Genomic DNA, 12,928 nt, shown 5'->3' on the forward strand with positions numbered 1-12,928 from the left:
CCCCAGTTAGCCCCCCCCCCCCCCCCCCCCCCCGCCCCCCCCCCCCCACACGGCCCCCCCCCCCCCCCCCCCCCCCCCCCCCCCCCCCCCGGAAGTCACTGCCCATCCTGCCCTATATCCCCAGCTCCCCCCTCCCCCACAGGGACACACTGCCTGTCCTGCTGAGAAGCCAGAGGAGAGCTCAGCACAGAAACGAACGCTGTATGAGCAGCCCAATTTGGGTCTGGCTCGCTAATCCTGCGGCTGGTCTTCCAATCCCTTCTCGCTCAGGTTCTGGCGCAAGTCTTATACTCATTGTGCCTCTTCTTGGACTGGTTTGTAAACTGTAAATGCTGGTTGTGCTGGTGGAGTGCTGCAGGGTGAGAAGTGCTATCGACACGTGTGTGTAATTTAGGGAAATTCACAAACAAAACCTTTGTTAGGGTTTGTAAGGGTGACCATGTATTTCAGTGGAATTTACCTACCACTCAGAAAATGAATATGAGAGCTAGGGATTGTTGTTCGTTTATTGTGATTTTATTTATTATACTCTCAATAGGGTTCTTCTACCTCAAAAACTCAGAAGTAACTAGTCGAAGCATGAAGACGCTTCATTCATGCCACATATTCCTTCTTCACTTCCAGTCACCCCATGCAAGTTACACTGTAGCTAGTCTTCAAACATTCACAACAAAAAGGATAACAATAGATAACATTGTAAGTGTTTATTATCTGGAGAATTCAAACTTTAGTAACTGCCCATTACATTTTTTTAAAACATCTCCTACTGACGCTTGCAAATCTCCACCAGACTAAAAGTATAACTGAGAGTATAATGAATTTTACATGTCAATAACTCTATTGATCCATTTTATTAATGTAAAAACAAGTTTCAGAGTAGCAGCCGTGTTAGTCTGTATCCGCAAAAAGAACAGGAGTGCTTGTGGCACCTTAGAGACTAACACATTTATTTGAGCATAAGCTTTCGTGGGCTACAGCCCACTTCTTTGGATGCATAGAATGGAACATATATCTAGAATTGATATGCAAACTAGATACAATCAACTTAGGCTTGAATAGAGACTGGGAATGGCTGAGCCATTACAAACATTGAATCTATCTCCCCTTGTAAATATTCTCACACTTCTTATCAGACTGTCTGTACTGAGCTAGCTTGATTATCACTTCAAAAGCTTTTTTTTTTCCTCTTATTTAATTGGCCTCTCAGAGTTGGTAAGACAACTCCCACCTTTTCATGCTCTCTGTATGTGTGTATATATCTCCTCAATATATGTTCCATTCTATGCATCCGAAGAAGTGGGCTGTAGCCCACGAAAGCTTATGCTCGAATAAATTTCTTAGTCTCTAAGGTGCCACAAGTACTCCTGGGTTTTTTTTGTAAAAATAAGTGTTTATGTCCTTTCAAACCCCTCCCCGCTAACTCAGCCCCCACATAGCAGAAGGCACTTCTCGGTAAGATCCACAAAACATCTTTGGGGTTCCCATATCAAAACATTTTAGAAATATTATTGGCCAAAAAGTTAGGATTTTTTTCAACAAATAAACTAAAGTTTCAGTCACGATAACTTGAAAACTCTTTGAGTTGTTTGGCTTCTTTTGGGGGATGTTAGAGGAGGGCTTGAAAACTGGATTTATAACGGGGAGCTGGCCTTAACTATCGAGCTGCTACCGTCACTCCATAAGGGAGCTTTGCAAATGTGTAGAGCTGACGTAACCACACATAATACTGCTGTATACTGTGTAAAATAAAACATGGAAATCACCAAATCCATATTTCTTTCCAGGAAAAACTTCAGAGCAATTTGTGTTTCTTACAAAAAGAGAGAGAATTTGAACCATATGGAGAAGAGAAAAGCGACGAACTCCTGGTATCTACCTACCTATCTACCTACCTGTTTATATGGGCCTCATCGCAGCAGTACTAGAGCACCCACCGGCTGTTTGCAAGACAAGTGGGTTCGCACCATGCCATTGACAACACCGCCACTACCCTGCAGTTTCAAACAGTTCACTAGGGAACTATTGGGCAGGGTCACAGGGCCAGTTAACGCACAGCAGGCTGGTAGGTTTACACCTGAGCTTGCCGTGCAGTAACTCGCCATATAGACATGGCCTTAGTAACATGGCAGTAATTCGGGCATGGTTTGCACTTGGCTGTTGCATGAGCAGACAGTGCGGACTACACCCCCTCGTGAGTAACATGCCCCTCTGTCTGGGGCCCATAGAGCTGGCAGAACTATTCATTGCAAACAGTATTGGTAACAGCTGTATTCTCGTTCTGGTTAGCAGATCACTTCCCAACTGCTCTTGATCTTCTACTAATGTATCTGTTATTCCCTCCCTCCTCTCCCATTGTCTCCATATCCCTTTTAACCTCCACTTTCTATTGCTACTGCTAGTTCTCCTTTACCCTCACTGCCCTCCTTCCCCCCCCAAATCTACATCTCCTCTCCACTGCTTCTGCCTCGCCTCTGGTGACATCTGCCCTAACCTGGGTCCTCCCTCCATTCCCACGCTCCCCGCCTCCCACCCCCATCCCGTCACCACCTCTGTCCCTCTGGATCCTCTCTTTCAATCTCAGCTCCCATTCACAACCTCCCTCTTTTCCTTCTCTTGTTCTCCCTGGAAGGCTCACTCCATCTCCAAAAAGGTCGGTTTGCAATGACCTCTTCATCTCCTGGCACCCACATAAAATCAGATGTCCCTTCTGACACGGCTTCAATAGACGCTTTCCCCGATGGTGGCCTCCTCTACTGACAACCACTGGCCCCCCATCCCCCCGCAATGCCTCCCTGGCCACCTTCTTTAACTTTGAGTCCTGGCTCTTCCTCTCTTCACAGTCCCATCCTCACCCTTGGGGACTTCAGCTTCCATACTGATGTCCAGCCCAACCTCTTAGCTTCCCCCTCCTCTTCTCCTTTGACCTTCATCCCTATTTTGGATCTCCTTTTTGACAAATGGCCACTCACTTGACCTTGTCTTCTCTAAACACTGCTTCCTCCCTAATCTCTCAGCTCCATTTCTTCTGTCCTGCCACCACCTCATCTCCTTCAACAACACGCACCAGGTCCTCTTGTCATCTCCAGTGGCTTCTCTACCACTCTTCCTGCTGTCTTCTCCACTGACTCAGTTATGATTTACTCCACTTCTCAATCTCCTATCCCCTAGACTCTTTTGTCCTTCGTTCTCACTGTAAGGTTTATTCTTCCAACCCCCAACTCTGTCTCACCTGCCACATCCACACACACAAGGATTTATGGAGAGTGAAAAGATTCCACCTGTAATACCGACATGCCCCTCCCCTCTTTATATCTGTTCCCTGCAGAGACAGACAGAATCGGAGAGACGGAAGATTCTGTTGGAATTTGAGCAGTTGCATGAGTTTCTGAGTGAACAACAGTGCCTTCTTCTGGCGCAGCTGGAAGTGCTAGATGAGGAGATTTTAAGGAGGCGGAATGAATATGTCACCAAAGTGTCAGAGAAAACGTTACTACTCAACGAACTGATCAGCGAGATACAAAGGAAATGTTCCCAGCCGGCGACAGAATTCCTTAAGGTGAGGCTGCACTGTACGTACCCTGTGACCCTGTGCAAAGAGGAAAGACTCCTGAGCTATTGAACCCCAGCTCTGGGATACTGGAGTCCAGGACTCAGAGCTCACGGGATAACTGAAATACTGACTGTAAGGCTGAAACACTGAACTCGATGGTGTCAGTGCATCTCTGGATTATATGTAAACAGAGGCAGCGTTTCTTCCTCTGAATGATCTTGAATAGAAATGGAGAAAAATTACCCATGAGGAGAAACTCCAAACAGTCTCTGGGGCTTCAGAAAGTACCTGGTGTCCAAAGGGTTAATGTTTAACTATTTAATTCCCATCTGGGATGTCACCTGGGAACTGGCTCATTTCCTGGGTTCAGAGAAAGCCAGTAAGTCACTAGGTAGACAGGCATGAAGGGAAGATTTCTGGCTGCTGGGAGATGGGTCAGGTCAGGACTTGTAGGAGGAACCAATCCCATCCTTAGAGGAAGTTCCCTGGCCTTCACTTCCAACCAGACCAGGGACACAGAGCACTTCGGTATCTGAGGCTGACTATGGAGAAGAATTGGGAAGGGGCCCAGAGGGGCTGCATGCAGGGAGGTGGCATCAACGGTGTCATGACTGGAAGAGAGGGGAGCGCAAGGCTTCTGCGCCTCTTGATGTATGAGGCGGGGGAAGAGGTGGGTGGTCCTACAGCACTTGCCGCAAGAGGCTGGAACGGTTGGAGGAGTCTTATCTTGATGAGGTGGGAAGAGGCAGGGAAAGAGGGGCTATGGAGATGAGAATATGAGGGAGCCATCCTTGGGAATCAAATAAAGCCTCCCTTTTGCTTCTGATTTTGGTGCCGATCCTGCAGTGAAACTCATGCAGACAGACCCCTTCACCTTCATAGAGCCTCACTGATGAGCAGGCATCTGCCCACGGGGAGTCAACTGTAGGATGGGGGCCTAAGTTACCAGAAATCTAATGTTCCCCATTGTGGAGACCTGCAGATGGGACTCAAACTGCAAACACAGATTCATCCCCCTAGCAGAAAACATGCTGGGCTGGATTCACCAACATAGCCCCATTGACTTGCCCTGGTATAGCGGGGAGCCGCATTCGACCCTCCTTTCTTGTGGCACGTGAACTGAGCATCTGTTTTCTTTCCCTTCTAGGACGTTGGCAGCACCTTGAGCAGGTACCTTCTGGGCTCATTCCCGCTCTCCCTCCCACCATAGTGTGCTCAGATAAGTCTTGGAAACAGTCCTGAAGACCCCACTTCCCAGCATGCAGCAGCTGTGGGATGTTTTGTATTTAATATATCGGTCACTTGTACAAAGGGGCTGAGTTTTGGTTGCCAGGGGAATGGTACTTTGATAAAAACTCCACTTTTTTTTGTTTTGTTTTACATTGTTAAAATAATACTAAATGGCTCCTCTGCATTTGGTGAGACCGAGCGGTGTGAGACAAGTCCCCTACAGCCAGTTGAAGTCAGTGAGAGTTGTGGTTGATCAGCAGCTCTGAAAAATCAGGCTTTCAGCCTCTAAGTACCTTTCTTTCTCCTTGTGTAAAATGAGGTGTTAACTCCCCACTGGACAGGGCACTAAACCAGGCTTTGGGAGAGCCGAGTTCTAGTCCTAGCTCTGCTACTGACCTTCTGGGTGACCTTGGGCAGTCACTTCCCCTCCCTGTGCTTTTGTCTAGTTAGACTCTAAACCCTTCAGGAAAGGGATTCTCTCTTGCTGTGAGTTTGTGCTGCTTCCAACTCAAAGGGGCCCTGATTTTATCTGGACACCTCTGTAATCTGAATAACAATAATAGTTCAAAGGGGGGTAGTAAGATTCTCAGTGTAATTGCTGCCCTTCCTATTTCTATAATTGCCATGCGGATTAGATGAACTTGTCCATGTTAGGGTGTTGATGGGGCTCAGAAGGTTGAGATCCTTATTCTTTCTGGGCGGATGGAGAGTTTGGGATTAGACAGCTAGGTGAACGCGCTTCAGAGTGTGTCTACACTACAAGCGCTGCTGCAGGACTGCTGGAGCATAGACACTAAGTAAAGCAATGGAAGAGGGTTTCCATCACTGTAGTAAATTCAGCCCCTCACAAGGCGGTAGCGAGGTTGACGGAAGAATTCTTCCATCAATCTCGCTGCATCCACAGTGGGGGATAGGTCAACCTAACCTCATTGCACAGGGCATGAAATTTTTCACAGCCCTGAGTGATGAAGATAGGTTGACCTAAGTTTAAGGTGTAGACTAGACCTCAGGATATGTGTGTTTTCCTAGGTGCAAGTGTGTGAAGGTCCCAACTCCAGAGCCCGTTTCTCCCGTGCTGAAGAAGAGAGTCAGCGACTTCTCTGAAAATAATCACCTTGTAATGGGGGTGCTGGCCATGTTCAAAGGTAAAACAAAGTGACCTTGTGGGTGATGTCTCCAGTCCTGTCTCCCCAGGGACCCATTGTGTCTCTCTTCTACCCCATTCTCTGGTTCATGGTGCCCCTTACACTGTTGCTCCTTTGCCTCTGTCCCCCTCCCCCATCTCACTCTTTCTCATCTGTTTTTTGTCATTTATGGGTCCCCACCACGTCTCTCACTGGACCTTAGCTTTCTTCCTCACCGCTCCTGAACCATCTTCAGCTACAAAAACTCTGCCAGCTGATTCCTTGTGCAGAAGTGTGTCTGCCCTTGGTTCTACTCTGTCATGCCTTGTTGGCACCTATGAGTCTCCGTCCGCTCCAGAGTTCTGTGAAGTCTCACTGCAGCCAGTGCAAAGGGTTCTGGGAACTGAATGTGTTTGCTGTACATGAAGGGGCAGAGAGGGGTATCCACAATTTTGGGAGGTGATATAACAGAGCACTCGGTGGGAGCTGGGAGGAAGGGAGCCATGGGGTGTACTTGGGGGTGGTGGGAGGAGGGTTGTTCCAAATTTTGGCTTCCGTCCCCTCTAACTAGAGACAATCGTGCTACTACCACAGTGCTACAAAGACCAGCAGGAAAAGACACACACACACATAGCCTACTAGGGATTGTTGCACCAGCCAGAGTGACCATGGGTGATGGCATCACGCCAGGCACCATGTAGCGAAGTTCCAAAATCTGGCTCAATCCTGCAAATCCATGAATCTCTGGGGTGGCCCCAGGTAGGGTCATGGCATGTGCCCCTTTGCATATCTCTGGAAAGTTAGAGAACCCGGTGTGCTGGGGTGATTTTGTCCCTCCTGGTGACGTGGCTGAAGGGTGTGCAATGCCATTGTTGGATATGATGAATGACTGACGGGAGGCCAGATCGGTGTGAGATTGTGACATTTTGCACAAATTCAAACCACTTTATACTCAGGATTTGGTGCTGACAGCACATCTGGAATAGTGCTATGAGAACTGGTGTGCATGAGATCTCATCCCTGTCTCCTTTTTCTTCATCTAGAGAATCTGCGAGCTCAGCTGGATAAAGAAAAAGGTACGTTTCTGTCACTCCTGGGAACAAATAAGAGGCGAAGGTTTTCTAAAATGAGGCACTAGAATGGTACTTACTTCTCCATTGCAGAGATGGGCATAGGCCACAATGTCCGGATGTGGATTTAGAACGCAGCGAATGGGGAGAACTCAGATCTCGGTTGTGATTAGGCCTGTTATAGAAATACATGCCCAGCATTGTCCGGTGACAACGGTAAAGAATCCCAGAAAGTTGCTGTCTTCTAACACTGAACAGGGAATGTTATTCAGAACAGTATAAGCTCTAAAGCTACACCGTCCCTCTCTCCTTCTCCCTTCTGACTCAGAGTCAGCAAGGTATTAAACACATGTAACTTTAACAGGACTAGGTAGGTGGTTGAAGTTACGCACGTTCTTAAGCAATTTGTTGAACTGGGCTCTTAAAGAAACAGCTCACATATCCTCACAGGCACTTTTGGATTAGGATCCAGATTCGTAATGTACACAAAGTTGAAGGGTGCTCTGATCCACAATTTTGGTTCAGATCATCTCTGCTCCCTCTGGATTTTCTTGGAGAAGAGGCAACTGAAACCAAAGAGAAGTTTTCACCATTAGAAGAGATTGTCTCCAACAGCTGTATGAACCCCTGAAGACATGCAGGTGCCATCCTGTGACTGTGTTAGTTGTTGCTGGAGTGGTGGTTTAAAAGGAGGGGCTGAGGAACTGTAAGTGTAATGAAAAGTACGAAACAGGGCTGGACTAGATAAACATAAGATGGCCAAGTGATGCAGCCCAATGAGAAGGTGGTCACTACTTTATAGAAACTACCTCGGAGTTAGCGGCAGCTGAGTTTTATTAAGACAGACTGTAAGCCCTGGCTCTCTATACCTGTGGGCTTTAGCGCACGCTGCTAACCTGAGGTACAAGCTCAGTTGCTATGTCTTCACTGCTATTGTAACCCATGAGCTCACGCAGGTTAGCTAACCCAAGTTAAGAACAGACCTTTTTTTGTAATCCTAAGATCTGTTACCTTTGCTGACTCCTTAGTATTTAGGCCCTGTCCACAGTAGAACTGAAACCGCTGTAGCAGCAACGGTGTTTTTTAAACATGATGTTCTACCATCTTCTCCTAAACCAGAGTAGATAAGGATCTACATACCCCATAGAGTCTATGTAGAGGTGTATACTAGCCCAGTTAGAAATAGAAATAGGCCTGATCTGGATATGCAACACCTTTAAATTCAAAAATGTTTGGAACCAGAGGTTTGGTTAAGGCCAGGACAGCAACAGGAGACAGCCCCAGAATTTAGATCTAGGTTGGGATTTTGAACAGCTCCCTCCATTACCACCCCAAAAACGCCAGGGATACAGGCATATCCCTGCTTATAAAAATCCCTGTCCACGCTGGTCAAGGAAATGGTGCTTCTCTCCAGAAAAGCATAGCCCAGAAAGTCACTGGGGAACTCACTGCCCCTGTGTCTCTTCCACTGCCATGCCAGGGTTGAAACAGAAATTGAGACAAGTCCCATGTGCATCCGGGCTATGGGGTAACAAATAGAATCCAAAGTGGACTGGAAATGGTCCAACGTACGATCAGCTGAAGCTAAAGCCAATTGCATTCATGGGGTTAAATCCATGGGGCAAAACTCCCATTAGTTTCAGTGGGTCCAGGATTTCATCCATGTGGTTTTATTTATGGGTGGCAGATATAAGAGGCCAGGGGAGGCTAAGCCTCCCCAAACAGGATTCAGTGCACCTCCCTCTGGAGGTGGCCTGCCGTCTTTGGAGCACCGCCACCACCGAAAGGGCACCTGGGCCATAACCCCACTCGTGCTCCGCCCCGAGGCTCCACTCCCACTTGTCCTCTTCCCCTGTTGCCCCACCCACGCTGCTTCTCTTCCCGCCCTCGCTCCACCTCTTCCCACGAGGCCCCGCCAATTGTGCCTCTCCGCCCCCTTCCCCGAGGCCCCGCCCGCCGCTCCTCAGCAGGCAGGTGAGGCCTCAGGGGAGGGGGCGAAGAGGCAGGAGCAGGCAGGGATCTCGGGGGAGGGGGCCGAGTGGGAGCGGGGCCTGGGGCAAAGGGAGGTGGAGTGTTGGTGGGGCCTCAGGGGGAGGAGGCTGAGCAGGGACCGGCCTTGGGGTGGAGCAGGGGGCGGGGCCATGGTCTGGGCATCGGTGGCCCCTCCCATTTCCAGCACTCATACCCTAGCCTCCCCAAATGCATGCGTCACATGCCGCCCATGGTTTTTATTCCTGATTTAGCTCCAGTGGAAGGAGTCTTTCCTGTTCTTGGCTTAGACCATGAATATTCCTCCTGCCTTCCCCACTCCATTTAATTCTGGAGGAAGGAGATTCACCGATTTGCTCCAGAGCTGACCTAGAAATGGGTTCTGCCTCTCTCTGATTGTGTGTGTGTCTCTCTCTCTCTGTATCTGCATCATTCTCTAGTCAACGTGACTCTGGATCCGGAAACAGCAAATCCCCACCTCATCCTGTCAGAGGATGGGAAAAGCGTGAGACTCGGAGCGGGGCGGCTGGATGTGCCTGCCAATCCCAAGAGGTTCATGTCGAGCCCCTGTGTCCTGGGCTCTGAGGGATTCACAACAGGGAGACACTATTGGGAACTGGAGGTCGGAGATGGGGATGGCTGGGCTGTGGGGGCTGCCAGAGAGTCTGTGGAGAGAAACAGGCCATCAACACTTCAGACGAAAGGGATTTGGGCTGTACGTCTGGGCTGGGATCATCAATACGCAGCTCTCACTTTCCCCCCGACCCCTCTCTCACTTGACGAGAAGCCCAGGAAGATTCGAGTTCACTTGGACTACGAAGAGGGGCAAGTGACCTTTTACAACGCAGAGAACATGGCCCAAATCTTCAATTTCTCTGCCTCTTTCAATGAGAAAATCTTCCCTTACTTTTGGCTCTGGTCCCCAGAAGCATGCATCCAGATGTGCCCCTGATGGTATCAAGTTTCTAACAGTGGCTCTCACATGAGAACTCCTGCACACTTGGCTGCAGCTGGAGAAAGAGAGGATTCATTAAAATAACGCTAGCTAATCAAACGCTCGGAAATGATCTGCTTTTATTTCTCATTGCAGTAAGTTCCTCTGCACTCGTTACCCATAGCCTTGGGCTGGATCATCTCCTTTGTGTATTGCCATAAAACTGTGGTGTCTACTGGATGTTCTCTACTGCCCCTTTAAGTGTCTCTGCCAGGTTTTCACCACAAACTTCATAGCTTCACTCTGCTAGCACACTTATGTCAGTCCGGGGTGTGATGAGGTGTAATTTGTGACCCACATAGCTGTGCTGGCAAAAGCCCGTCGTGTAACTGCAGCTATACTTTCAAATGTGCACTTTTACCACTATAGGTAAGGCTAAGATGTTGTCACGGTTATTTTTAGTAAAAGACAGGGACAGGTCTTGGGCAATAAATAAAAATTTACAGAATCCCATGACCTGTCCCAGACTTTCTTTAAAAATAACTGTGACAACAGGGGACTGAGCCGGAGCCCTGCTGCAGGAGAGGAGGGATGGAGGTCCAGCACCCACCACCACTGCGGCTGACAGCTCTGGGGTCCCCCCAGTAGTGAAAGCTGCATGGCCCCCACCCCCTGTGGCAGCTGAGAGCTCCAGTGGCCCCCTGCAGCAGCTGAAAGTTGCAGGGGCCCGTGATGGCTGACAGTTCCAGCCCTGCCATCCCACGGTGGAAACAGAAAATGTCACAGATTGTGTGACTTTCATGACCTAATCTTAGCTTTAACTATAGGTTATGTCGCTCGGAAGGGCTACAGTCATCTATGCCAACCAAGGCACAGTTTTGCCAGTATAAGCTGTCCATACTAGGAGCGCTTTGCTGGTATAAGACACCAGTATTCTTACGCCAGCAAAGCCTTCCAAGTGGGAGCCTGGCCTAAGAACTCTGCCTTTTTGCAGTGACAGCAGCCATTTTGTCCCTAGAATTGCTGCAGCCTGTTACAAGAGAGAGACAAACTTAATTCCTACTGCGAGGGGGTTGCAAATCCTGTTTCTAGGGCACTCTGTGGGTTCTGAGCCTTCATGATTTACATCTATTTGAGACGTTGGGCAAGTTACCTGCAACAATGGTTTTTCTAAAAAAAGGTTAAGAAAAACAAAAAATTAACAGAGTTCTAAAGGGAGTGAATAAAAATCCCTTCCCTTCTGAATTAATCATCTTTCCTTTCCTTTCCTTTCTCTAGTATCATAAATCTTGTAGTTCTCCAGTCAGCCATAGAGTCTCCCAGGGTAAAGACCTACATTTCTGATGTAAAAGAAAACTTTACTGGCCCACTATATACATCATAAAGATGAACAATCAAAAGGGCAAAAGCCCAGTATTTTTTCTTTGCATGGAAGGAGTTAAAGTAAGGTGTGCTAAGTCAGTGGTACTTCAATGACAGGAATGGTGGATTTAAAAAAAAAAAAAGGGTAAGTAATTGTTGGTGAGAATTTTCTAGTCTGGATTGCGCTCCATCCAGACGTATTCAAGCCTGTTTTAATTCTGACTTCCTAAATGGTCATTTTGAATAGTGTGTAAGGGACGAGGGTGTAGGTGGTTTGGCCTAACAGTCACAGCTGGGCTGGTTTTCACAAATCAAGAACAGCCATGAGGTGGCGATCAGTGAGCAGGGATCAGAGTAATCCCTAGAGCCGGGCTCAATAGGTAAGAGTCAGGCCGGAGTCGGAGATCAGAGATCATTACTAGACTGGAATCAGAAGGGTTAGGGGCAGAAAATGGAGATCAGCAGGCGAGGTCAGGTCAAGAGTCACAGCAATCCAGAAGTCTGCATGGTTGCCCAGACAACTTCCTGGGGCACTCCCCAGGGTTAAATAGTGAGCATGGGCCAATCAGAAGGCCACAGGGTGCTGTCACTCTGGTCCTTTTGGGCAGTACTTCCTGCTGCACCTAATCTGCACAGTGCTTCTTGGATATAATGCTGCATGGCCTCCCAGTGGCGATGTGGGAACATCAGCTGTCCCAGGTTCTAGTCCCATGGATCCTCACATAATGATTCAGCAGGTGGTACTCCCTCCTTGGGGACAGTACTGAAGCAATGGCCCAGCAGGTGCTGTCCTTTGGATAAAGTGAGGTCCTGATTAATGGTGGTCATTAAAGATCTCTTGGCATGGTTTGCAGGTGTATGGGTGCCGGTAGTGGTGTCATGGCAAACTTTCAGTTGGAGTAATTACATCTTCCCTAACTCCCATAGGCACTTAGGCCAGGTCTACACTACAGACTTATATCGGTATAACTACGTCACTCAGGGGTGTGAAAAATCCACACCTCTGAGCAACGTAATCATACTGACCTAACCCGCGTGTAGACAGCACTATGTCAGCGGGAGAGCGTCGCCCATCAACATAACTACCGCCTCTTGCGGAAGTGGAGTAACTACACCAACGGGAGAAGCTCTAATGTCGGCATAGGAGCGTCTTCACCTAAGTGCTACAGTGGTGCAGCTGCATCGGTCCAGCTGTGCCGATGAAGGGTTTCAGTGTAGATCTGCCCTTAGCTATCTTGGCAATGGGTACCTTCGAAATGTCTGAGAGTGAGTTCAAATTCTCCTTGCAGTTTCAGTTAGAGCAGTGGTTCTCAACCAGGACTCCCTGCGGGGTCGCGAGCAGGTTTTAGGGGGTCCTCCAAGCATGGTCAACATTAGACTCGCTGGGGCCCAGGTCAGAAAGCCAAAGCCCCACTGCCTGGGGCTGAAGCCTGGGGCTCTGAGCCCCGCCACCTGGAGCTGAAGCCAAAGGCTGAGCAACTTAGCTTCGCAGGGGCCCCTGAGGCATGGGGCACCAGGCAGTTGCCATAACGCCAGCCCTGACTTTTATATGAGAAAACCAGCTGTTGTGGCCTAGGTGGGCCGTGGAGTTTTTATAGCATGTTGAGGGGGCCTCAAAAAGAAAAAGGTTAAGAACCGCTGAGTTAGAGAACAGTGAAGTAGCTGCCAC

The 12,928-nt window shown here is 48.6% G+C and overlaps 1 protein-coding gene across 2 annotated transcripts in view; it reads left to right on the forward strand.

The window, feature by feature from the left end:
* Positions 1–12,618, forward strand: part of LOC117871894 (E3 ubiquitin-protein ligase TRIM39-like) — a 21,567-nt gene extending 8,949 nt beyond the window's left edge. The window contains exons 2-8 of one of the 2 annotated variants that reach the window (XM_034759693.1): positions 539–696; positions 1,785–1,868; positions 3,326–3,556; positions 4,698–4,720; positions 5,810–5,925; positions 6,948–6,980; positions 9,404–12,618. In XM_034759693.1, the coding sequence (XP_034615584.1) occupies positions 580–696; positions 1,785–1,868; positions 3,326–3,556; positions 4,698–4,720; positions 5,810–5,925; positions 6,948–6,980; positions 9,404–9,915 (1,116 nt within the window). In that variant the 5' untranslated portion in view covers positions 539–579 and the 3' untranslated portion in view covers positions 9,916–12,618. The remainder of the gene's footprint in view (positions 1–538; positions 697–1,784; positions 1,869–3,325; positions 3,557–4,697; positions 4,721–5,809; positions 5,926–6,947; positions 6,981–9,403) is intronic. The other variant, XM_034759692.1, reaches the window with a different exon arrangement.
* The last annotated feature ends 310 nt before the right edge of the window (positions 12,619–12,928 follow it).

Source organism: Trachemys scripta, chromosome 2, assembly GCF_013100865.1.
Source record: "Trachemys scripta elegans isolate TJP31775 chromosome 2, CAS_Tse_1.0, whole genome shotgun sequence".
Classification (NCBI taxonomy): Eukaryota; Metazoa; Chordata; order Testudines; family Emydidae; genus Trachemys; species Trachemys scripta.